The sequence below is a fragment of the Dromaius novaehollandiae genome, chromosome 3 (genome assembly GCF_036370855.1).
Source record: "Dromaius novaehollandiae isolate bDroNov1 chromosome 3, bDroNov1.hap1, whole genome shotgun sequence".
In the NCBI taxonomy this organism is placed as follows: Eukaryota; Metazoa; Chordata; class Aves; order Casuariiformes; family Dromaiidae; genus Dromaius; species Dromaius novaehollandiae.
The window spans coordinates 38,842,073-38,867,856 of record NC_088100.1 but is presented as its reverse complement, the minus strand read 5'-3'; the positions used below and the strand labels follow the sequence as shown (position 1 = coordinate 38,867,856).

Genomic DNA, 25,784 nt, shown 5'->3' with positions numbered 1-25,784 from the left:
ACTAGAACTCAAAATATCACTACAAATCAGAGAAAATGGTCTAAAGCAGGAATTTCAAACAGAGAGAAGTGCAAGCTTCTGCACTTAGGCAGTGATAACTAGCTGTATAAATAAGGACATTAGACTGCTAAGGCAGCAAATTCTTCACAAAGAATCTTAGGATAGTGGTAGGATGCTGGCATGGCAAAGTCTCATTTTCAATCAGTTGTGGCAAAATAAACTTTGTGATAAACAGGAAAAAGAAAGTTACAGCCTGCAAGATGTGCAGAGTAATCTTCCTGCTGTATTTGCATACAGTTGGTGTGGTGGCCTCAGATCTGAGGCCCCTGTAAGGCCAGGGGAGTAGACCATCTGGGAGAAAACAAGGCTGAGATACTGAAAGTGTGCAGCAGTCTCAGGCATCACTGTCAAGAAGAGATTGAACAAGAGGGCTGGCTTGTAGGCTAAAGAGAACTGAGAAGGTGTCATATGTCTGATTTCTTTTTGATGGAGTCTTTACAGAATTTCCAATTTAAACAGTTTCCAGAGTCTATAGATAATACAAATGCCAAGGTTAAATTGCAAGGGAGATTAACTTTTATGGTAGGTGAGGGAGGGATTTTAAGAATAGGGTGGGAGTGAGTTTCTTGTAGGTTGGAGAATTACTATTATTAGGGATCATTTATACTTTTTATATACTGCCAATCCTGCTTTGGAATGGAGGGTGGGGCAAGGGGTGCTTGATGACATCTTGGCCTGGAGGACCAGGGTCTGTTAAGATGGTGAGAAAGGCTAAAATGAACTAGTAAAACAATACCTTCTTAATTGGAATTCCTGATTAGTTACATCCATAAAACCGTCGTCATATGCTTTTTCAAGCTAGTCTTCTATTTCCCTTTGTTCTGAACTAATTCTTATTGTTGCGTTCTACGTGCGAGCTTACTCGCCTGAAGCTATAGTATGCAATACTGGAAGAATTGTCCTTTCAACTATTGATCTGCCCCTGCAAAGTGCTGTAGATATCTAGAGGATAAACATACATCCTTGGCATATGAAGGATGCTTGGTTTTTAAAGTGCATTGTAGTACTGAGCTCTTTAAAATTGTTTAGTAAGCAGCTTCTCTATCATGTTGCCTTCTATAATTTTCTCTTTTTTTTTTTTTTTTTAACACAACCTGTCGAGACTGACTCTAATGTCCACACCTCTCTTATGTGACTTTTTTAAGGCTTTGGAGGTTCCTTTATTGCTCCCTCTCCGTCACCATCCCCAGTCACTCCAGCTCAAACCAACTTACTACAGCCTAACTTTGATGCAGCTTTTGGAACAACAGCTCCAACGAGTGGAAGTTCGTTTGATGCATCAGGTGAGCCAAAGGTTTTTTTTCCCGTGAATTTTCTAGTATATGTTCTGTATTAGATGAGTTAATGACATCACATTTAGGCTCTAAATAAAAGAGATAAGTGATTTCCCTATTTTTTCCCTGTTGGAAGAACTCAGGGTTGTGTTTAGGCTGGTGTGTGCCCAAGAGCTCTCTGTACCCATTTTTTATTCTGCCATGTCAGTAGAAACTGAACTAGTGTGGACATCGTCCTTGCATGTGCTTGACTGCATTACTCACAGAAAACACTGTTCTGTAAATCCAGTATATAGCTAAGTCTTCTTGCTGTTGCTGAAGTTGTTCTTAAGCTTGCATGGCACCTGAAGGTACACAGAACTGAGGCTGAGATAGTGTTCTTTGCCTGTCTATAAGCTTAAACTTTCATCACTGCTATCATTTTGTTTGTATCTCTTCCATTCTATACTTTCCATGCTGGGTCCTTGCTACAAACTTACTATTGGTGAGTTCTGCAACTGTACAAGAAAAAAAACCCAGAAAGTCAAAGTAGGACTGCTGTTCAGTTATTTGGTTGCTTGCCAGTGCACATGTCACCCTTTTTTGTTGACCTGTCTTTAGCATGTACCTCAAATACAGATCAGAATGTAGAATGCTGGAATGAGATGTACCAAGCAATTTGACTTTGATCTGAACAATGAACTTCTGAGATGACTGGACTAAAGAGACTAGATTTGTCAGTGTGAATGGTTCTAGTTCCTTCTGATCTCTTAAGATGTTAGTAGGCTTCCCAACTTGCTGCTGCTTGCAACTGAATAGTAACATCTTGAGACTGTTCTAATCCTATTGCCATAAGTTGTCAATGTCTAAGGCTGTTCTTGCCACGTAATTCTGGCTGGTGTTTGCTGCAAGATGTTCATTTTAAAAGCCTTTAAATGAATATCTCCTGACAAATGTGTGCATCTGACATCTCTGTAAGGATGGCTTTAAGAAAAACAGTGATATGTGGAAATAGTGCTTTATCTATGTAGATTCAGCTCTCCAATTAAACTGCTTTTAGGCATGCCCTGTCATATTAGTTCTCATCAATATAGTTCTTTCAGGATTACTGTACATTCATTGTCTAGTAAAATGACATGCATGCCCTTGTTGGCATTACTTTTAATGTCAAGCCATGTTTTGGTAAGACTTGTGTCGTGGTTGTCTGTGCTATATTTGCAAATAGCAGCAAAGTGACCAGTAGTGCTTTTGCTTACCACGGCTGCTATCCTAAACCACTTCTTCTTTCACTTCCAGTGTTTGATGGCTTAGGTGATCTCCTTATGCCAACTATGGTTCCTTCTGGTCAGTCTATAGTACCTTCGGCCGCACCAACAGTCACCCCTTCAGCAGCAAGCAAAGGCCTTGGAAGTGACCTTGATTCATCTCTTGCAAACCTAGTAGGCAGTAAGTGACAAGTTTTTGTTTTAAGTGGCATGGTGTACAGCTACATTATTTGTTTGTGGGGCCAAATACTTGTCCATTTTAGCTTTCTTCTTCCAGTGCCTCCAGTGCCTTCCAGTGCCCAGGCTTTGGGCAGGAATAAGCCCTGATTCAGATAGCTTGTATTCTAGGGTCCTAACTTGTTCTTTGTGCCAGAATCTGAGAAAACTAATGGGATCTGTTTGGTAATTACGACTTGTAACATATGAATATGCCAGGTACATTCAGTGACCAGTCGGATTCACTAATGGATCTGCCTATGTGTAATAAAAGGATGGTATGTTATTGTCCAAAGCATCTGGTACCAGAGTAGAATTTAACATTGAACAGGAATAAAGCTAGTGGAGACAGATAACTGACTTTTTGCTTAGTGAGAACAGAGTAGCAATGGGATGAGTTGTACACAATAGCCAAGAAACAGATCTTCTCTTAGATAGTGACCTTGCCAAAAATTTTTCTTGAAATGCTAAACAAAAAACAGCCTCTCAGCAGAAGCAGGAAGACTGCTAGAGTCTTTATAACTAGAGATCAGTAGCGCTAGCCCCCATACAAACCCAATGTTCATGTAGGCCTGCCTAGGCTAAGATATAATAATACTGAAGTTGTACTTTGGAAGGTTGTATGAGTAGAATGCTCTGCGTGTTACTGTAGGTAAATAAACCACAGCAAATGTATAACTGATTGTAAGATGCATACTCTTCTGTTGGGGAGAAACTACTATGTGTAGAAGTAATCAGGACTCTCATGCTTAATCACTTGAAACCTCTTCTGCAAGACTGTTGGTATATCCAAATTTGAAGGTGAAAATAATAGTGAAACTTAGCAATTTTTGGCTTGCAGGATTTACACTGATTGCATGAGAAGAGTATTCTTCAAAATTTAGCTTGAAACTCCTTCTAGAGAGTAATTAAGGAAACTACTTAAGAGTGTCTGTGTGTTATAGATCTCACAGATAACTTTCAGGTTTATCTGTATGTTTAAAATAACTTTTAATTTCAGCATGCAAAAAAGGAGGAACAAAAAACTAGTGTTGTCACTTGGGATAAATAGTTATTGATGCTCTTAAATAACTTAGCATTTTGCAGAGCTGAAGATACTGTCACCTTGGTTTTCTTGTGGAGGAAAAAATTGGTTTTCTCAAGTATGAGACAACCACTAGGTTCCTGAAAAGTTTGTCCTAAAGAAGGCGTAAGTCTGGCCAATGCCTTGATGCTGTCTAAATAAAGATGGTGAAAACTTTATTTTACTATTATATGTAATCAGTGAAATATTAGCTATTACTTTGACATGCTTTAATTTGCTAAGCATGACTCCTTTTTTCCCCTTTTTTCTTCTTTTTTTCAGATCTTGGAATTTCTGGTACCACTTCAAAAAAGTAAGTGTAGCTTTGGCATTTTTTTTTTTTTTTTTTTAAAGATTTTCCACTCTGCTTTGCCATCTTATATATCTGTCTGTGTTTTTAAGAATTAATTAATTGGACATGCACCAGTCGTGCCCCCCCACCCCCCCAAAAAAAACAGATTCAGAAAAATTCTGGAAAAAATATTGTAGTCATTATTTTTCTACAGGTTCACTGAATAATGAAGGTGAGTTCTTCCTGACACAGCTTTTAAACTTGCCTTTAACCTGAGTCTTACATTTCTGTAAATCACTGTCATCATTTTGGAAGGTTGGTTCCCAGACAACATAAAATGAAATAATAGTCCAGATGATATTGCATAGTTCTCCTGAGTTAGCTAGACTAATAGTAATAGTTCAGTGTATCTGTTTATGGCTTTTTATGTGCTTATTATGTAGGTATTGGAATACTTCTAAAATAGAAAAGAAGTTCATTCCATGCAACAAAAATGTTTTTTTTTTAATATTTGCAGTATTATATTTCTTTTCAAATGTATCTTCTTAATCTGATTGCTCGCTTCAGCATTGAGTCCTCCTCTATGTACAAGACCTGTTTATGATGTGTGCACTTGAAAATATGATGGGAGTCTGTGGAGGTGATAGGAGGGATATGTGTAAACACATCATGAAGTTTATCTCCAAAACTTACCTTTCTTCAGTCTCCTTTGTTCAAAAGGTATAGCTTATTCATCATAGAGCAGCCTCTAGCAAAACCTGGTTTGGAAACACCCTTTTTATTCTGTGAATGATTTGTTTCTGTCATATGTGTGGACTTTTTTCAGACTGAATGCTTTCCTCCTTCAGCTGTCTGAACAAGATTTCCAGCAATGAAGTGTGCGTTCAAAGACTTCTAGCAGGCAGCTTTACTGCCTGGTCCCAGTAGAATAGGCTGTAGCAGTCCTTCTTCCTACTTTGCAAGGGTATATGCAATAATATGTTACCTTCAGTCAATGCTAAGCAAACCTTCTCCTTTATTCTCACCACGAAGGCCATAACCGTGTAACTGGCTTCAGTGTGGAGTGTAGTGGTGTCAACAGCTAACAACCCTTGAAACTGAGTGGTACTAAAAGTGTATCTTTCTGTTAATAACTTAAGCTGTATATACCATAAACTAATGTACCTGCAGATTTAATGTTAATATGCACTGCAATTGGTTTTCCTTTACACTGTGAAAATATGTAAAGAATAGCTCCATCTCTGATGCTGTCTATTAGGGGAGACCTTCAGTGGAACGCTGGAGAGAAAAAATTGACAGGAGGAGCCAACTGGCAGCCGAAAGTAGCACCTGCAACATGGTCAACTGGTGGAGTGCCAAGTGGTCCATTGGTAGGTAGTTCATGCAGACCAGTATTGAAACCTCACTGTTTTCTGAGACCATGCAAGCATACATGTATTTGTTGCTGTGTCCATTTCTGCTAAAGAGTTTGCTTTTTTATAAACAATGTCATTGTTTCAAGTCAAATTTTTAAGACCAGATATTCAGCTGGCATAACTAAATCACTGAGTTCAGGTCTATGAAAATACAGTAGCCTACATACCAAGATTTGACTCTATGTATACACTTACTATCAGTGGTTATTAAGAAAGTGAAGTGTGTAGGTAGCAGTATAGGTCTTGATCAGGTCCAGGTAGACTGTCCAGAAACAAACGTAGTTATGTGAAGCTGAGGTACTGGGGTGAGAAAAAACAATTTTTCTCAGGCTTGTTCCTCATTCAACCTTTCCTGAACACAGTAGATCAAAAGAGCACACAGTATTCGGACTAATGAGGTGACTGGGTGTTAGATTAGAAAAGTGTTGTTTGTCTAGCACAGCAAAACTGTCTTTTGGAAAGGGGTTAAGATTGCCCTATAAAATACATCAGAAGGCCCTGATTAGGGGGAAAGAAGGGAGTTAAATTGAGCTTAAAATATGAATTTGGTGCAAGAAAAAGCTGATCATGGGTAGGCTATAATAGTAATATGGAGAAAGTTCATACCTCATAAAAGTAGCAAGGTCGTGGAACAGCCTTTGTTTAAAACATAAATAAATAAAAGGTAGGGGGGGTGGCAGCAGACAGAGCGAAGGGAGACTGTTGAGAGAGAGCAGACCAGTTCAGTTCCCTACTACCACAGCTGAACATTAATATAACTTTAAGCATGGTCCAGCATATTTCTTAATGTTATGGTAGATGTACAAATTCACCGAACTTGATACTTTATTGAATGTATTAGTTGTAATGTCAACTTTTTTTCTTAATAGAAAGGTTGGGCAATACTGTACTATGTAAGTGAATTTTTTTGATCTCTTATTATACTTACTTACTAAACACGAAGATACTAACAGCACCTCACCTGCTTTGCAGTTATTACAGCCGGCTTAAAACTAGCTAGAAACTACCTAGTATGACTGTTTTCAGATGTCTGTCCAGCAGCACTCTCAGGCAGTGTTGAATGTGACAGTACATAGTGATCAATCATTTCTGTGCTAAAAGTTTGAAAACAATGGCTTCAGAATATCTCTGCTCTGCTTCGATGTGAAGGATCTAGTGACTTGTACTATGTGGACTTTCTGACTTCTGTAACACTGATTCAGTCTGGTAGTGGTTTTGCCATCTGAGTAACTAGGCTTTCTGGAAAGCTGGGTGGAGGGACAGCATTTCATGAAACATGGATGCTATGTTTTTCTTCTACATCCATGCACTTAGGGCTCTTTGAAACCAGAGAATAGTAGAGCCACAGGAAAAAACAAATATGGATACTGCAATGAAGCATTTCTTCACATCACTGCTGAAGTCTGAATTTGAGCCACTTAAGCTTTGGTCACTTCTTCCCTTCATCGTGACCCTTCTCACTTTATGGATTAAAAGCAGAACAGAATTTCATGAGATCCTTCTCCTCAAGTGACCCTAGTATCTTGAAGCAAAAGCAGATTCAGTTCATAGGGGCATTTTTTTGGTGTCTGCCTAACTGAATTTGGAACTAAGACTTTTTCCTTTGGCTGCAGTCAGATCAGTTTAGGATGCTCATTTGATGTCACTAACTCAGGTCATTCCATTTCTTGCTTTCCGTATCTGAGCATCCAGATGTTAGTTTTAATATAGAGACAAATAAAAATGCTACCTATTAAGCTACCTGTAAAGAGGTTCATAATTGGTCAGAATGTGTAGGGTGCATGCTGTCCAGTAAATCTGGAACAGGCTATCTTGACTAGTTTCATAAATCTGAAGAAACTGGCCTGTTTTAGCCTGGAAGCAAGGACCAAACAAGGTCGCTAAATGCAACGTTCACAGAAGTGGACTCTGTAGTGAGTCATTACTGCATATCTCCAGAGGCACGCTCTCCTTTCAACCGAAAAATACTGTAACTATTCACCAAGCATGGATGGGGTATAACTGACTCCAGGTAAACAGTAAGGAGTTTAAGGCTCAGGCAAGACCTTACAACTTCTGCAATAGCTTGAGAAATTGTGCCAGTATTTAGGACACACAATAGCAATAATGAGGTTCTTAAGGATTTCCAAATGGTAGTAGGATTATTTTCTTGAGTGCTTCCTGCCTCTCTTTAGAGCTGTTAGAGTTTAAATACTGTTTGCATTGAATATACTTCTGTGAAAGGGAGAGACTTCAGTGCTTTCAAGGTCATAGGAAGACTACGCACGGGAAATGACAGACAAGCGACCCAAAAAGCGTGATGTATAAGTCCTACTAGATAAGTGGGGTGGCCGTGTTTAAAGGTGCTGCATTTTTACCTGTGTGCTTTACATCCAGTCAGACTACTAAACTAACAGTTCTCTCTTCGTGCATCATAGCAGAAAGTCATTTTTCTTCCCTTATGTGTTACTTGAATGAAAATCCATTGCATAAGAAGTTAAAATGAGCTTAACTCTCTTTGACAAAAGCACATAATGGTTGTAACTGTGGCTTAAGTGTGTGAATGAGGTATAGTTAAATGAATGTGACTGCATAAAAATACTAATTAATTTCTATCAGAAACTAATTACTATAGCAATTATTTCCCTTAATTAACTTTACACTCTGCTTAAGCTAGGCATAATTCTATAGCTCTTAGTAAAGTACAATGCTATAAGCACAATAGCATGTTGGCTATCAGTTATAAAGCCAGTAGGCTCTGTTATACTACTCTGTAGAAGGAGGAAGAAAGTATTTTGGTCTCATTTTGAATTGTATGCTGCAAATGGACTCCACTCATGAAGACAACTTAGTCTGTTACCCTAGCTTTCTTATGACAAAATAAACTAAGCATTATTCCAAACAGTCATTCAACAGTCATTCAACTCATTCTGCAGTAGCATTGTGGTTTTGAGATTAGGTATTACCTACTACCTAACAGTGGTACTTTCCAGAACAACTTTGAGACTGTTAGAGACACCTTGTACTTTCCAAACAGTTGATGTTATAGAAATTTTTGCATTTTATTTAGACAGGAACTGTGCCTCCAGCAAGTGCTGTTCCTGCCGCAGGAGGTACTCCACCTGTTGTACAGCCAGGAGCAGCATTTGGGATGGTGAGTTATCTTTCTTATGCTGCTCTCCCTTTTCCATCTGGAAACCTACTCATATTGTTTTTAATTTGCAGCCCCCAGCAGGAGCAGGTGTACCCATGATGCCCCAGCAGCCAGTTATGTACGGGCAGCCTATGATGAGGCCACCGTTCGGAGCTGCCACTGGCCCTGGTGTGCAGGTAAGTGTTACTGTTACATGCATGTTTTACTGATCTCTGATTCCCTGGCAAGTGGCTTTTGTATTCAGTATCTCAGTTTGATTCTAGCTGTAGATCTGCAAGTGAGATTTCTTATAGTACCAGCTATGACCAAGGAAGATCTCAGGCAAGTGAAGAGCCAGTACGTTGAAGTGCTTTTGATTTCGGTGACAAACTCAGTGAGAACTCTTCTGTGTTTCGGTGACATTCTCTGCTCTGCCTGACCTCCAACAGGTCACATCAACCACCTTGAATTTTTTTTCAATTGCCTTATATGAGACCAGTTGAAAGAGTAGGTTTGAAAAGTCTCTCACATCTACCAACTTCTAAGATATGTTTTGCAGGGGGATTTATGGAAAGCTTGAAATGGAGCTGATTGGCATTCCTGTTTTGTCCAGAGCCTGTCAGAATTTACTGGAGTTGCACTCTGCATCTCCCCTCACAGTCCACTGAACAGATTCTCTGGAAAACCCACCTTCTGCTTTTGAATGAGCTAAGATCTTAAGTTCTTGAATGACAGCTGTTTCTCAGTGAATGCAGGTTTAACCATCTTAGGCTAGTAGCTTTCTGGCTTTATTTCAAAATAACTATATTCAAGTATGAGTTACTATAATGTATATAATATTGAAGTGTTCAGGAGGCACTGTAGTGTGCCAATTTAAATACTACCAAGTGGAATTTATTTCTTCTAACCTACCTAATGTGGAGGAAGGCAAATAAACATTAGTCTTGATCTTCAATCACTGTGATCTTCTGTAAGCAGTAGATAGATGGCACAGCTTCCTTTTTCATGTATTTAAAGTACATTCCCCTACTATGACTTTGTGACAATCACATGTGTAGACCCAAAGGAGACACAATTTTGGCTACTAACAACAGCAGGTTCGCTAAAGCAAGCCTGTTTTTAAAGAACTAGCATGGTATTTACAAAATCGGGGCTGATTCTCTAAGTTGTTTGGCAGATGTGTAGAATCTTCAGCATAAATTTCTGTGCATAAGAATCCTATAGTAGTTGCTATATACAGCAAGTTACCTGTTCATTACATGAGGAAGTCTTTGCTTAGCAGCAATTCTGAGTAAGCCTATCCTATTTTATGCTTGACCACCATACATAGAAGTTACTTCTGGATATTATTCTGCAGGTTTGCATGTAGTGATGCTTCAAAGCAGGACAGATTAGTCTGAAAAGACCATTGTCATTCAGGAAGCAGAAAATGGTAAAGGACTGCAGAGTGGTCTCCAGCTACCAGCACAAAGTAGTAAACTTCTGTAGTATTAGCACATTGCTTATGCCACTTAGACAACTGCCTGTCTACTGACTGGTCCACATCATGCAGCTCAGCATGGCTGCCTACCTACCGTCTTGCTGCACTGAGGAGTACAATCACAGCAGACTTCAAGTAGTATCTGAGCGTTCCTGCCTCAAATGCTCAATTTGGCAAGAATTGTGTAGCACCTGATTAAGGACAATTGCACTAAATGGATTAAAAAAAAAAAAAAAGCAGTTTAGGCTAATCTTCCAGAGCAGATTGTGGTGACTATTTGATCACCCTGGTCATCACACAATAAGCTAATAACCAGGAAACTAGCTATTAGTTTATAATAGCTCTGAATAGGAAAGGCACAGAAAATGCCTCTGGAGGGAGGGGCAGAGAATGCTTGCCTATGGTATCCTGCTTCTGCACAAGTCAGAAGTCCTTCTTGACTTTCAAATAATAGCAGACACAAGCTGGTGCCATGGCTCTTAAATATTCTTTGTAACACGTGAAACTAATCCGCTTCCCATTTTTGCAAACATTAAGTCAGATGACCAAACTCGGTAGCAAACTATACTCCTTAAGTAAGGAAACACATTCCCATTTAAGTATCTTTGCGTTTGCTTTGTAGAAATGGCAAGGACTTGAAATTTTTAAAGTGAGAAGTTGGGTTGTAGATGCTAGAGCTCTGCATTTGATATGTAGATGCTTAGTTTTACTTTTCCTCATGCCTTAAATGGGCTTTTCATTTCAGAGAGTATCAAGAATAGTATTGTGGAAGACGCAAAGAAACAGTTTTTTTTCTTGGAGAAGGGGGTAGCCATCAAGGTGCTAGGGCTACATATTAAATACCTAAAAGAGCATGAGACCTCCAGTGCCCTGAGTAAGAGAGGGATAAGGACAGGAAGGGGGAAACATATTTGGGTCCAGAGTGAAAGGAGTTGCATTGAACTTGAAAAATGGTCACTTTCTACTGATTATTTGGGTTTTCTTTTTTTTCTTCTTTTTTTTTTTTTTTTTTTTTTGGTACCTAAACCAGGCGGAATGATGTGTAATATAGCCAAGTATGCAGTACAGTCTTTTTTTTTCTCATTACCGATATAGAACAACTTGCATTTAATTGCCAATGGCAGGGATTCTCAGATGTACTGTGCAGCACGCACTTTGCTTGTTTTTAACCTTGACATTTAGCATCTAACCGTTGCTTAACTTCTTTCTGAGTTAATGATTCTAACAAATTTGTGTCTTACAAGGAGAGAGTGATTTAATGCTACACTAACTAGAATACTCGGTGTCTGAATCCTCAGCCATTGTATCAGCCAAACATTGTGAATTCTGTAGTAGGGATGGAGTTTAGGCAATGCTTGAGCAAAATGGCAAGACGCTGAACTTAACAGACAACTTACAACTTTATGTGCTTGCAAGGCACTTGTGTGTACCTGCTGCACTTACCTAATGCTTGTATATCCTTGTTTGCTTTCTTTTTTCTGCCTTCCTGGCTGGCATCTGTTAGCTTTCTCCAAGCCCAACTCCTGCTACTCAGAGTCCCAAGAAACCTCCAACAAAGGACCCATTAGCGGATCTTAACATCAAGGATTTCTTGTAAACAATAAGGTATTCTGTGACTGCCTGACTAAGCATGTTGCACTGTAATACTTATCTGACACACAGATATTGGTTAGTCCAGTAGATGTTAAATATTTTTAAAAAATGAAATACATCTGACAGAATTGTAGCTTCAAAGATGGGTAGAAACATGCACTACTAATGTGGTACCTTAAACAGAAAGCTGAATTGCCTATCTACCATTTTATTTTAATCTGAAAGCTTGACTTTGGCTGCTTTTTGGCCTAAAGTGACTGACCAGGTAAGTTATCTTGGATCTGTAATTTCAGATTTGGCTTGTTTCCACTGAATCCAAGGGTTCATGTTTTTTTTTCTTTCCCTGAAACTAATATTGACGCAAGTCAAATCATAATAAATTACAATTGGGGGAAGAAAACATACTGAAAAGCCATGTTCCACCTTGTCCCAAGCAGAGGTATATTGTTCATGGGAGCTTTCTTTAAATTGTGGTAGATCATAAACAGTAATCCAATCTTCTGTATGTGGAAACAGATTTTGTATGATAGGTGTATGGAGCATGAAGAGGTTAAAAGAGAAAAACTCATATATCCTGAGCATCAAGGGAAAGTTGCCTGCATCTCTTACTGCTTCCAGTCTCATGTCTTCCCCCAGCTTACAATTTTCAAGACACTGCTTTTCTGAATGCTGAGGCATGAGATGCTGCTGAGCAATGCCATGGTAGAACGGGGAAGAGCAGGGAAGGAATAAATAAAATGAAAAATGGAGGAGAATCAAAAAAGGAGTACTGTAGTATGTAGGGCAATCAGGGGGAGCAGAAGTATTACCATGAGGGTTTGGAGAAGAGCTTGAGGAGGGCTAGGCAGAAATGTCAGATTGAACACTTCAGACAATTTTAAAAAAAAAATTGCAGAGAAAAGATAGGCATTTAAAACTAAGGCTAGAACAAAACTTGTCAAGTAAGGAGAGGACAATAATCATGTATCCTTAAGAGCTTCTTTGGAAGTCCTCTTTCTTTGTGTACCTGTAGCTTAAAATTAAGACTTGTTCTAAGCTTCCTCTACACTAGAGTTAGCAGCAGTGGATGGGATCAAGCTAATCTTAGTACATGGCACCCAGTTCCATTTTCCTCCTTCCAAATCTCAGTGTGGGGTAACTGTACCTAGGGCTTTGTGGAGATTTCCAGGAGAGGAGATGCACTTCCATTGCTGGACTCACTGCTTTCAGCTTGGGTTCATGGTAGGCAGAATCATAACTGTTTGTGGGAAGACTGTTGCTTCGGTAATGATTCGTAACTGCTTTGAGGTCTAAAGTGAAGAGAATATTTGGTTCTTTTCCTTATTTTTTCTAGGAGATATTTTATCTGATTTGATATTCCGGTTTTCATCTAATGCTTTCTGTTTTCACAGATGCAGTTTTTCTGACTGGATAGTAAAAACGTGAGTTTGGAGTCTACAAATTGATGCTCAGAGTTTCAAAGTGAGCCACCAGTACCAAACCCAGCGCTTATTCAGACTTTCTCTTACTCCTGAAACGTGTAGCACAGCTGTGAAAGTGAACATTAGGAATGTGTACTACCTTAGCTGTTATCCCTACTCTCTCTAAATTTGTGTACTTGGGTTATTTGTGTTTTACAATTTAAACAATGGATGTATGTTTTTGATGCCTTCTAGTGCTTTTCTGAACCTATCCCATGGAGGAAGATTATGCAGCTGTTGTTTGGTGAGCCATTTGGAGCGATGTCTGTGTTTTTTGAAGGTTTCAATGTATATAACTTTTCAAGGACACCTAAAATTTCCCTAAGACTCAATTCCTTCTTTATCTGTTACAAAATATAGTGTGATAATACCAGATGATAGTAAGGAAAACACTTATGAAATTGTGTGGAATACACTTTTTTCCAATCACAGGAATCTCAATTGTCATGAAAAAATGTTTTATTTTTATGGCACTGTATATGTTAAGATGATTTAAAGTAATATAAAGGTAAACTTCCATAACATACTTTTCAATGATTTACCAAGAATGAAAAATCATATCTGAAAGAATACCATATTTATTGCTGGTTTTATTTTAAAATATATTTTAATTATTTAAGTTTTTTTCTTTTAAAATTGGCATATTTATCAATTCTTGCTAAATGCACTGAAAATAAGTAAAGGGTCAGTTTCTCTCCATGTAGTTGAAAAAAGCAACCATAGTTGTGCTGGCATTAAGGGATTTCAAATATGAGAGCACTCTTTGGTATATCTGTAGTCAAAACATTACAAGTGGTGTTATTCATCTCTGTTTAGTTCTTATGTACATCTCTTAATTTAGTGCTTACCTGTGTATGCCTTAGGCTAGTGTTTTATCCATTTCCTCAAATGCGCTGTGAGTAGCTTTTGTACTATTGGTGATTAGATTTAATTCTGATCCAGAGAACCATGCCCTTTACTGTACATAATGTGTTTCTTTAATTTTTAGTTTGTTCTCATACTGTTTCTGCTGATGGCTTGGCTTAAGATCTTGACTCTTAAATGAGGTCACTGTTGATCAGTGTTACAAGTGGCTTGGCAGTTCTCTGTAAAAGCATATTGGGTTGGAAAGATGTTCACCTCAAGTCTTTCAAATTAACTATTTAATCAATGTATGGTACCATTAAAAGTGGTTGTATCTGAATTTGCTGTGGGGATAACATACACCGTAATGGGAAAGTTCTATAAAAAGCTAATTTCAAAATGGCTCTTCTTTGTATTTCAGTTCAAAAAAACAAAAAACAAAAAAAACCCCAGTGCATGTGTGCCCTCTGAGATGCAATAAACACCTTGATGAAAGTAAATGTCTTGTTGCTGGTTTCATGATCATTAACATGTTGAATACAGTAATACCCTTCGAAAGGGGAGGGGGAGCGCATAGTTCCTAGCACTAAGGTTGCTGAGTCTGCCGCAACCTTTTTTTGCTGATCTTTGAGCAGTGCAGGAAAGAATCATGCAATGTCAAACTAAGCATGGAGCCACAAGCAAGTGAAGTAGAGGGAATGAGAGGAGAATTCTCTAGTGTGGCCTATAAGGTCATCACCTAATGAGGTCTCATTAAAGCTACTGCTCTCCTTAAACCAGAGTAGTATTGGATTAGTTTTAGTTGTGCAAGAGCTTACAATACTCATCCTGATTTCTTTCCTCTTAGGGATTGTTATTGAGAGCTAGGACAGCTAAGTTCCTATAGGAATTGCATATGCTAAGGTTCATCTTATGGCAGCATGAAGAGAGGAGAAAATCCTTCATACAGTTTAGCTACTTTAAAGTCTTTCTGATGATAGATGACTACAGAAGACATTCTTGATTTCATAAAGTGAAGGGATGAAGCAGTGATGCACACCTGGGGCTGCTTTGAAGCACTGCATAAACTACAAAGAATTGACACTGGATCACTCTCTGGTAAGCTCTGAATTTTGAATTGAACCAGTAGGAGAGTGCCATTGCTTAAGAGTGGTGTGATGGGTTTTTGTTTGTTTTGTGTTATTTTGGTTTTTTTATTTGCTGTTACACTGATATTTTGCATCTATCAAGCTTGGCCTTTGAAAAGTTGATTTCATACACATTTAGCCTTGGGATGAGTGCCTTGTTAAGCCAGACTGTTCGGGGTTAGAAACCTGTAAGGCTAAGCCGAAGCTTTCTCAGCAGATTTCTATGGTTTTGTTTCTCACTATTTAAGGGCACTAAGAGCTGATCAAGTTCTTAAATGCATATCCAGAAGGGCTCACAGTGTTCTCAGGCTCTGTTTAGTCAATCGTTTTTTGTTCTCCTTTCTTTTGTGCTATGTTACGTGAATGCAGGGAGCACTAAACTTATCCCCATCTTGTAGATGCTTTCTCACTCAAAGTTATGATTGAGAGCATTTTCAGAGGACAGTCATAACCAAACACTGGTTGCAAGAGTGCAGTCAGACCACTTCATTAGTATTCTGTTCTAATTAAGATGATGCAGAACTAAAGCACTTAGTAGGCAATTGATGCTTGCTACAACAAACTTCAGTGTTTTACACAGGACACAGTGTTAAATGTTTCAAGGGAAAAAACCTCAGTGTGAGAGCCTTCTCTTTGCCAGCTACACTTCTACCCGTGCAGCAGTTGCCTTTCTGTATCTGCCGCTTTGAGGTCTGCAACCCCTGGTTGTAGAAAAGGATAGCTCTTGTTCTTGTCAGTCTTGTGGAGCTCTCGTGGCATGCAGCGTTGTACGAGTGTGTAGTGTGTATGGCGTTTGGTATGTTGTGAGAAAATGAAAGCCTGGACAGAAAGCAAATTTGGTGGGAGAGCAAGGTGTTTTTGCACCATGGGAAGTAAAAACAGTGCATTTCCCCTGTATGCTGTGTGAGGCGGAACAAAAATGACTCTTGTTCCTTCCATCAGAAAAAAAGTTATAAAATCTGGCTTACAAGGAAAACTAGCAGTTGTCTCTTGGCAGGTAGATTAGAACATGTTCTTGTTATCATCCGAGTTTCACCATCCAAGTGTGAATGCATCTGTGTCTTACTATCGCTAAACACTTCTCAGTACAAGCTATAGAAAAAAGCGAGGGAGGAAGGGGAGGGCTCCTGTCTGTGGGAGAAAGCCCTCAGAAGGGGCTTTCCTCAGAAGGGGAGGATAGGTTTCAACCAGCTGATCGAACCTTTCCAAGCTCTTGCTGCTCTGCTTTGCTGCAGTTTATTTGAAGCTGGCACCTCTGGTCACACGAGCATCTTGCAGCTGTGCTTTAGGGGGTAGCAAAGAGCTGGAGAACATCAACTCAGTTTGCTGTAGAGGCTTGAACAAAAGGGAAAACTTTGTTTTTCTTCAGAGACAATTCATCTTTTGAATGTTTGGGGTTAACAGTGTCTCTTCTCTTCCCCATTAATTCATCAATCATTTTAATTGGTTGAAAAGGAAAACTGGTTTGCTTTGCAAATGCAATTGAAGATTTAGTGATATGAGGTACTACTGGTAGATAACAGCATTCATGAAATGGCCAGTAGCCATAGCTGACATTGCTTTGCCTTTTTGATATGAATCTTTGTTCCTGCTCTTCCTTCCCCATCCCTCCCACCAAAATAAGAGCTGTCTGCTCAGGCAATTCATTCTTCATGAAAAACAGGTCCCAGCAATGGCAGTGCAGATCTACAAACTCTTAATACCTAGAAAAAAACAAATGAAAACTTCCTATGGCAGAAATAGTGTCAGTGACACAAAGATTATACATTGAGTTATTGGTCTATCTCTTCTAGAACATGAAATCTATCAGCAGTTATATTAAAAGAAAAAACTTTTTCCCATGTGTTGTATATTGCTAGTGCTGTGAGCAATGTGGGAAATGGCAGATACTAAGTGTTAATGGGGGGATTAAGTAAGAATTTTAGAGATGGGATTACAGAAGGAGAGTGGGTTATACATATTTTAAAGCAGCCAGCACTGCTACTTTTTCCTACTCCAGATTTCAAGCTGCTAAAGCATCACCTCCTCTTCTTTCCCCTTAAGTAAACTGTGTAAATCATGTGGGTAGCAAAAGCCTGATGCTTGTTCTGTTGCACAAGGCATCTTTGGATGCTATTATGGATGTAAGAATAGTTATTCTTGTTGGAAGTTACCAAAGGTGATGGGGCAGAAGAAGCAGAAATTGAAACAAATGAGGAAATGGGGTGTGGGATAAAACATCCACTGCTAAGATGAGGTAGAGTAAATCTCTTCTGTGGCTGTGTAGAGGAACCGGCGATGGGTATAATGAATGTCTACCTCACAGCGACAGCATAAAGCACCTACTTCCAAACATTCACAGTGGGGTCACTGAAGTGAAACCTGACACATTTCTAAAATATAGCTGTCTTCTAGTCATATTAGACAGAAGAGATTGCTCAGTTTATCTCAGTACCATGAAAGATGACTATTTCAGGCCTTTTCAAAGGTCTTTCCAAAACACTCACCCACTCTATTGGAAGCAGAAACTTCATACCACTGAGCAACAGTAGGTACATTCAAGGTACATGTTAAGGGAAGGACTTTCTCCATGGTAAACTCCCCTTTTACAGGCAAAGATGCAAGGAAAACTGATCTTGGAAGAGATGGAAAGATGAGTCAGTCTTAGAGTTAAGTTGGTAGTTGGAGACGGGTTAGTTGATGAGCTGTGAAATTACTGCAGAGGCTGGTAGGATCTCTGCATAGGGTTGGAGTGATTTTTAGGGAACTGTGGAAGCAAGAAGAGGGGGAGCTTCCTTGTACTTGGCTTAGGCCTGCCGTGCTCTCTTAGGAATATCATCTTGCTTCCTCCCATATTCCTTGGCTGTACTTTTAGTCCGAAATTGGAGGGCAGCTGGTATGATTTTCCGGCTGCAGATTGCCTGTAAGAGATGGAAGGGGTGGGCGGCTGAGAGGTGAAGTTGCAGGGTGACTCCAAAGGGTGGGCAGCTCTGTACCGCCAGCCTTGGGAGCTGGGGAAGGAGCTGCTGCAGCAGGCGTGCAACTTAGATGTGTACAAAAATCTGTTTGGCAAGAACAGGGTGCAGGTGCAAGCAGGTACCAGGCTTCAAAAGAAGCAGTAATTTGTACTGTGTGTCTCTGTGTGTCTATACATAAATAACGTGGGCTTCTGCAATACCCAAGTATAGAAAAAGCTAAATTCTACAGTTAGTCTTAAGACTAAACTTTATGTATGTAACATATCTATAATTGTACCCAATCAATCAGTTTTTGAGAGTTTTTAGTGATTCTTCTGTATAACCCCATTGGAGTAATCCCACAGTCTCTCTAGGTTACCTAAAGAGCAGTTTCAAAACCCTGAAAACTTCGCTGTATTTTGAAAAATCAAGGAGCAGAAGAGATCATTTCTTTTTAAAGGTGGAAAGACAGAGTTTTGTAGATTAGCAAGGTTGTTATTCTTGGTTAAAAAATGGGGGAAATTACTAATATTAAGACTAGCATATGTAAAATAAAGTCATGCTGTACTACACAAATACTGGCCCATGTGTTAGACCTGTTTTGAATCTACTGATATTTTCTGAATCTTGACACAAGCTATCTTTTTTGTTTGCAAGTCTTCTGCCCCTGTGAGGTTCCAGTATTGCCACTTTTATAGGTGAATCTAATGTTTAGGAGCTATATCTGTCTGTTTTTTCTGTGGGCTTATGCTTTTGAATATTCTTCTCTCCTTGTGCTGGGAAGAACATGAGTTTTTAGCAGTGTGCTAAAATCAGCAGTTCCCAGCATACCTCCACCCCATCATTACAATATTTAGCATCTGTTTGCTTTCAAGCCTGCTGCTGAGGGATGAACACACAGGCCAGGCCTTGCTCAGCCCTGTGCTTTGCAGAACATGAGCTGTGCTGATAAAAGATTTGGTGGAGCCAGCCAGTGGCACCTTGGCTCTGTTGCATAGGTCCTGTGCCACCAGCATCACAGCTCCGGCAGCGTTTCTTCTTGTGAACTTTGCAGCAGCACAACTGAAACACTTTCCTGCTCTCATTTCAGAAATGTTATCTGTGGAAAAGCAAGCTGCTTATCTTATTATTATACTTCCTTGAAGATCTGGCAATGCAAAATTTGCTTACCGAGCTTTTGGCTCCAAGGCAAGTTATGCTGGAAATTTGCCTCTCTCTTAAAGTATTTGACCTGCTGAGAAGCCTAAAGGATGGCTCAAATGTTCTGCTCTCTAGAGCATGCTCTGATCCTGGACAGGGAGAGAGGCAGGGCTGGGTTCAAGTTATTGTAGCCAATTTTTAATTGAAACAAGAGCTCCGCTAACTCCAGTTGCATACATATCACCCAGTAGTAGTCCTGTTTGTGTGCATGGGCTGTTTTTAAGCATCCTCCTAAACTTATCTGAAGTTCAGTTAAGCTCATTATTCAACTAATAATCTGTCTTTGCTAAAATTCCCCTTTGTTTTAAAATCCAAGATATGCAGATGAAAACACATGTTCTTTTACCACAGTCCTCATGAGGATTAGAAACAGAGCTGATTCCCAATTATTTGCAAGAAGACCATACCGAAAATACTGTTCTCTTTCAAAGTAATGTAAATAAATTACACTACAACAGTAATTATATTTTTACTTTATCTGTTTAAGTGCTTGGCTATTGTTTAGGATTATAAATAGTAATTATAAAACTAATGTGTGCACATGGGTCTGTAATGCACAGCACACTGCTTATTTTAAAGCATTATTAAGTAAAGTTATTCCTCCTCCTACATATGATTCCTAAGGGAGGTAATTATTTTCTGGAGCTTTTAAATCATAGCTTTACGGATTGTTTTCTTTATTAATAAGATGTAACATTAGCTTTTGGTATGTCTTGCACGTAAGTAATCAGTATAGCCAAATGTAATCTATTAAATTATTAACGCTATTCTGTTGTTCCAGGATGGAATGTTTTTTCATCCAAGATGGTTAACGCTTATTGTAATATAGCAGCTTATGTATCTCTCAGACCACTTTGCTTCTTTAGACATTTGGCTTCATCATTGATCACCAGGATTGACTCTGATCCTTGCGGATCCGGCTTGCGGATTTTTTCAGACAACTTTTTTTTTTGCCAACAACTGTTGAGGGCTGGATTTGGGTTGCTTGTGCTTCTAACAATTTTTAAAAGTACCTGAAAGAATTTGCTAACATATCACAACGAACATCTCTCTTTATACTGAAAAACGAACAAATCATCTATATTTCTCTTTAATGCAAATTTCAGAGGAACAGAGAACTGCAAAAAAATTGTGAACACTGGAGGTCGTAGCAATTCACCAGAATGTATTTCACTAACTCCTTTAGCTGTTTGCAGGTTTGAGATGAGGGATTTCCCTTGCTATGTTGTATTTGCTGTACCTTCACTCCTTTGGGGACTCATAGGAATAGCCCTAACTTAAAATTTAAGGAAACCACTTACTCCAACATAGTACTGCAAAGGATCTGTCTGGAAATTTTAAAATGAAGTAGCTAGTCTCATGCATGTGAACCTTTCACAATATAGTTCAGCACAATTTCGTGAAGAGCCTGTGGTGGACGTTCTTCTCTCATTTAATGACCTTTTAAAATAGCTGGAGAGATTCCAGAATAGTGTTGTTCTAGTTGTGCAGTTCAGCTTGCCAGGCAGGCTTTGTTATTTAAGACTGAACTTAGTAGGAGCTGGATACTTTAACTGATAAGTCTGGTATTTTGGTAGATCTGTCAGAGATGAAGAGATGTGACTAAAATGAAATCATTTTCCCCTAGCCAAACTGAAAAGCTAAGCTGATTCAGTCTATGCTGTCTTGGGACAGGCTGTTTGTGAAATACAGTATTTTTCTCTTGACCAAAACAGTTTACTGCATGGCTACACAGAACTTTTATATTCGTGGGTTATTTCACTTAAAAGTTGGCCCTCTGCTACGAATAACCAAGACCAGCGCAACTTGATGCAGCTCCACTGCAAAGGCCCTGCATGCAGAGAACGTGAAGCTTCCAGTTAAAAGCGCTGGCCAAGATCATAAGATAGATATCACAGAAATTTAAGGTCCATCTACTCTATTCCCTTGTCCCAAAGCAAAAACTATATAATTGCCAACAGATTTTTCTCAAAGACCTCCCTCAATCATGATACCCAGCCCTTCCAAACACAACTCTAGGGCCTCACCACTTTCACCCTGAGAAAGCTCCTCCTGCTCTTGTATTACCTGATTCTGCACCTTGAACTGTCATTTCTTCTATCCATGGAGATGCTTCCTTTCTTTTCTGCAGCAGCAGCAAAGATGGTGTTTGAAGACAGTTACCATGATCATTCTTTTGTCTTATGCCAAGCAGTCCCTGTTTGTTAAATCTTTCCTTGATAGTGAAGATTTCTAGATGTCCGATCAATCTTGTTATTCCCTGCACTCTCTTCAACTGGTCCTTGCCTCCCTTGAAGTGCGGCATCTGAAACTGGACACAGCAGCCAAGCGAGGACACACCCAAAATATTGCCTCATAGCTTATGACCTAGGCTCCCATTTAGAGATCCAAGTGTGGCATCTGCATTTTTCCCAGCGTGATTGCACTGTTGGTCAATGGTGAGCCTGTGCTGCTCTGTCCTCTCAAAGCCCTTCCTGAAGAACTGCTGTTTAAGCAAGTGTCCTTTAGTCTATGTTTATGCATATTGTGAAGCTGTTTGGGGAAAAAAGAAAAACAGAAGAGGAAAGAAAAAGAAGGGGAAAGGAAAAAAAAAAAAAAGAAGAAATTTGACAGCTTAAAGAATTTCAATGTTGAGCTGTTTGGCTCCTTGTGACACTAACAAGACTCAGCCCATTAGTAAATCTTCCGAGCAAGGGAAGAAGTTTGGGGAGGAGAGAGACCAGGGAGTGAATGTCTCCCCACTTCAGGCTTCTCTGCTGGTTTGATCTCTGTGGGGATGGGGAGTTGTCTCGGGGGAATTCATCATCTGGCAAAGATTGCACTTCAAGGTGGTCCTGCAGGAGATGGGTTTGCCCATCCTCCCTCGTTCCTTTGATTACAGGATCCTCAAGCTCCTGTTTCTCCCGCCTGCTGGAGCCCTGCTCAGGTGCCTTGCAGGAGATACGAAAAGAAAAGCAGTAGCAGGTCTCTAGAAGGGGATCAGAGAGGTGAGGGAGGAGGCAGTGCAGTGCTTGGCCTTAGGCACTGTGACAGTGTCATTATGTCCTCTTCAGGTACTATTTGGGTATAACATTTATGATCACACTACTATATATGCAGTGTGTGTATTTATATGAAATATATGCACTGACAGACTACATTATATACGTGTGTGTGTATATATACACACACATATACTTATATACACACACACACAGATAAACTTGATAGCTAATTTTAGCACAGTCTCTGAAATTTGCAGCTCTGCACCAGACACAGTAATGTGTGCGTGCTTTGTGACCAAGCTGCTACATGCAGGCTGGAAACCATAAAAGTCCTGTGCTTATTCAATAACTAGGTATTTTTTTTTGTCCAGGGTAGTGCTGGTATACCAGCAATTTCTCTGGGTGGCTTGGTGCAAACTTGATGATGTCCCTGATACGAAAGCATGTGGAATAGTGCATTTGGTGCGAGATGCCCCTCTGTGCATGCTGTGATGCTTGCTGTGGTGGTCACCGAGCGGTCTCACTCCCAGCCTGACAGATGTGCCCATCCAGAGGGGTCTGCCAAAGACGTAATGATGCAAGTAGCTGGAAATAGCAGAAGGGAGGGTTGTAGGTGCATCTCAAATACAGATAGTGGTAGTATTAGCAGATCTGCTGAGCAGCCATCATATGCTGTGAACTTTGAGCAATGAAGAAAGTAAAGTTGATCTGCAAATACCGCTGCCGTTACAAGGGGCAATGGAGAGAGGCAGAATACATTTATCAGTTGTAATCTAGCCATGTCACAGGTATGAACTGCTCCGCTCTCATGAAGTCTTGTGGGTTTTAATGACCTTGTAATCTGGATCTTGTTTAGATCTCTGCCAAAAGACCCTGTCGCCTGTAGAAGCTTGATTGTAATCACCAATGGGAGATACTGACTTTGTGTTACCCCGGGGCACATGGCACTATCTGCTGAATCCCTAATTCTGTATTTGGTATAGCTGCCTAAAATGCTGCCTTTGCTGAGAGATAAGAGATGCAAATGTCATTTTTAAATAAAAATAAAAAACAAACAAAAAATCACCCCCCATTGCTTCAAAATGTTCTTTGCACACACGTAGATAAAACATACTGGAGGAAAAAATCATTTCAGATCTGCTTTTAAGAATGACTTTAAATCTTGCAATTACGTTAGCAGTAATCTGCTTCATAGATTACCTTTTTCCCCTGGTCTTGTATCTTTGAATTGCATATTTATCATATTTTTACCAGGATATGTGTGGTTCCACAATGACGTTGCCAGATAAACTTTTAAAAAAATTATTAAAAGTTTGCTTTAAAATTATAAGGAAGGAGTTGGCTTCTAGATCTAGAAATGCAACTTCTTGTATGTATAAAAATACTTGCCTTGAAGCTTAACACTTGCTAAATGCAAAAAAAAAAAAAAAAAAAAAAAAAAAAAAAAAAAGCCTTCATTGTGGCCTGCAGAAAGAAATTACGTGGCTGTACCCATCTGTCCCAGAACTCAGTAATTTTGGTTCTGTATACCAGGCTGTGACTGATGTGGTTAGAGACAAGCACATGAGGGCCAGTTTGGGCTCGGCAAGCTATTTGCCCTTACAGTCTTGTCTCCACCTTGCACATTAAAATAAGGGCCGATTTAAGTAGAAGTGTTGGCTAAAGGATATAATGAGGCAAGGAGGGAGATCTGCATAATGTATCTGAAAGCTCGTTTGCCTCTTCCAACTATATGTCATCCAGTTTTACAGAAAGTATTACCTCTCCCTATGAGGCTTGCCTGCCTGGTTTTCATGTGCTTGCTCGGCTTACGCTGGCTGCTGAAGGGTGCACGGCACTACTGCGTCAGCTGCTCTCCCCCCCGCAGGCTTTTTGGCCTCTCAGCCGTAAGAGAAATTGCATTTGTAGCTGCTGCAAGAGAAAAGCACAGCTGAGTTGACTGGGGAAAAAATAAAGGATCTGCATGAAAAAGGCCTGGTGAAAATCTTTGCAACTGCCTGGGAGAATGCAGGGTGCCTTTCCTAAGCTCTAGTTGATATTTACATTTTTTTTTAAATAGGATTGAGGGGGGAAAAGGATGGGTGCTGTTCTTGGTACACACTCCTGGGGTCTGAAAGCTTTCTAGAGTTGTGATTTTCTATTTCCTGAGTGATATGGAGAGAAATACTGCAGATAAGACATACCTGCAGCATCTCTAGCTTTGCTTTCCCAGGCTTAGCCATTGGATTAGCCCTAGAAGGCTGCACTGCTGCAACCAGACGTTTCTCATTAAGTTGTCAGCAGGCTTCAATAACTGGTGTGACAAACCTCACCTGCAGCCAGCTACCAGAAAGGTCCCTAACTTGGGAAGCGCTCGGTGGCTCTTTGCAGGTGCTGAGCAGATGTGGCTCACACCGAAGGTGTGAGGTGCTGCGGCTGCTCAGCCCCGCTGGGAATCGGGCCCTGTTTCCTTGAGACCTTTACAGTCCAGTTATAATCTGATTAATAATCTCACATTTTTATTTTTGCAGTCAATTAAATCCATGAAGTTAAATAAAGCTTTCTCAGGGCCCCCAGGGAATAGGCAGCGGCTACGAGGCTCGACCCAGAGCTTGCTGCTTTGGTCCTGGTGCCCTGCGACCGCTGCAGGTCGGGGGGTGCCCAGGCCATTTAATCCACAGGATTAAACATCCGAAGACGGCGCGTGCGGGAGGGACCAGGCGCGACAGACCTCTTCCTCCGCATGCGTCCGAGCAGAGAGCGAACGCGGCGAGGGGAAGTTGTCGGCGCTGCCGGAGCTGTTCTGCGAGGGCTGTCACAAGGTTGCTCCTCTGTCTGGCAGCACGTGTTTACATTGACTCAGAGCTTAGGAAAGAGTTTCACAAGGCTGATTCCAGATTTATGTGTTGTTTTGGAAGCACAAATCCTTTCTGCTTGCAGTTATTTTGCCTTTATAGTTCTTTGTTTGCAGTCATTACCTTAATAGCACTTTAAGTGGTCTCCCTCAGGCACAAAGCCAAATTCTTCAGCGTCTAGCTCTAGTTTAAAAATTATTTATTTAATTTTAGACTTGGTGTGTATTAAACGGAAAATGAGGTGAAACCCCAAACTGAGCACAAGTAAAAATGTTAAAAAGTGGAGTTAGCAGAAGATGGAACCCAAGATGGGCAGGGAGGTGAGAGATGATGTTGCAAAGAGTGAATTAAAAATAGCTGAACTAATGCGAGGGAGAGGAGCGCTGCTGCGAGAGGGCAGGACCCGGAGGTGACCCAGCTGGACCGCAAGGAAAGCGGTCTGGAGCAAAAGCCAGAGCCAGCCAGGGACTCGATGAAGGTTTTTGCTTCTAGGGCTGAGACGCGTGTTTTACAGTTGTCTTGGTGGACGTGAGGAGAGGACCAGCAGTATCGCATCCATATGTTACTGGAACAAGGAGAGCCAGGACTTTTCGTGGCTATAAAAATAGTTGTAATAGAGAAGGGTGATAAGAGGTGAAGGAGTGAAAAGCT

General features: G+C 40.1%; 1 protein-coding gene across 13 annotated transcripts in view; it reads left to right on the top strand.

The window, feature by feature from the left end:
- The window catches only part of SNAP91 (synaptosome associated protein 91), a 75,444-nt gene extending 60,892 nt beyond the window's left edge, over nt 1–14,552 (top strand). For 9 of the 13 annotated variants that reach the window (XM_064508733.1, XM_064508725.1, XM_064508732.1 and 6 more), the window contains 9 exons: nt 1,206–1,343; nt 2,610–2,759; nt 4,140–4,170; nt 5,408–5,519; nt 6,434–6,457; nt 8,614–8,697; nt 8,769–8,873; nt 11,661–11,761; nt 13,141–14,552. In XM_064508733.1, the coding sequence (XP_064364803.1) occupies nt 1,206–1,343; nt 2,610–2,759; nt 4,140–4,170; nt 5,408–5,519; nt 6,434–6,457; nt 8,614–8,697; nt 8,769–8,873; nt 11,661–11,753 (737 nt within the window). In that variant the 3' untranslated portion in view covers nt 11,754–11,761; nt 13,141–14,552. The remainder of the gene's footprint in view (nt 1–1,205; nt 1,344–2,609; nt 2,760–4,139; nt 4,171–5,407; nt 5,520–6,433; nt 6,458–8,613; nt 8,698–8,768; nt 8,874–11,660; nt 11,762–13,140) is intronic. The other 4 variants (XM_064508734.1, XM_064508726.1, XM_064508723.1 and 1 more) reach the window with 2 other exon arrangements.
- Nucleotides 14,553–25,784: the final 11,232 nt, after the last annotated feature.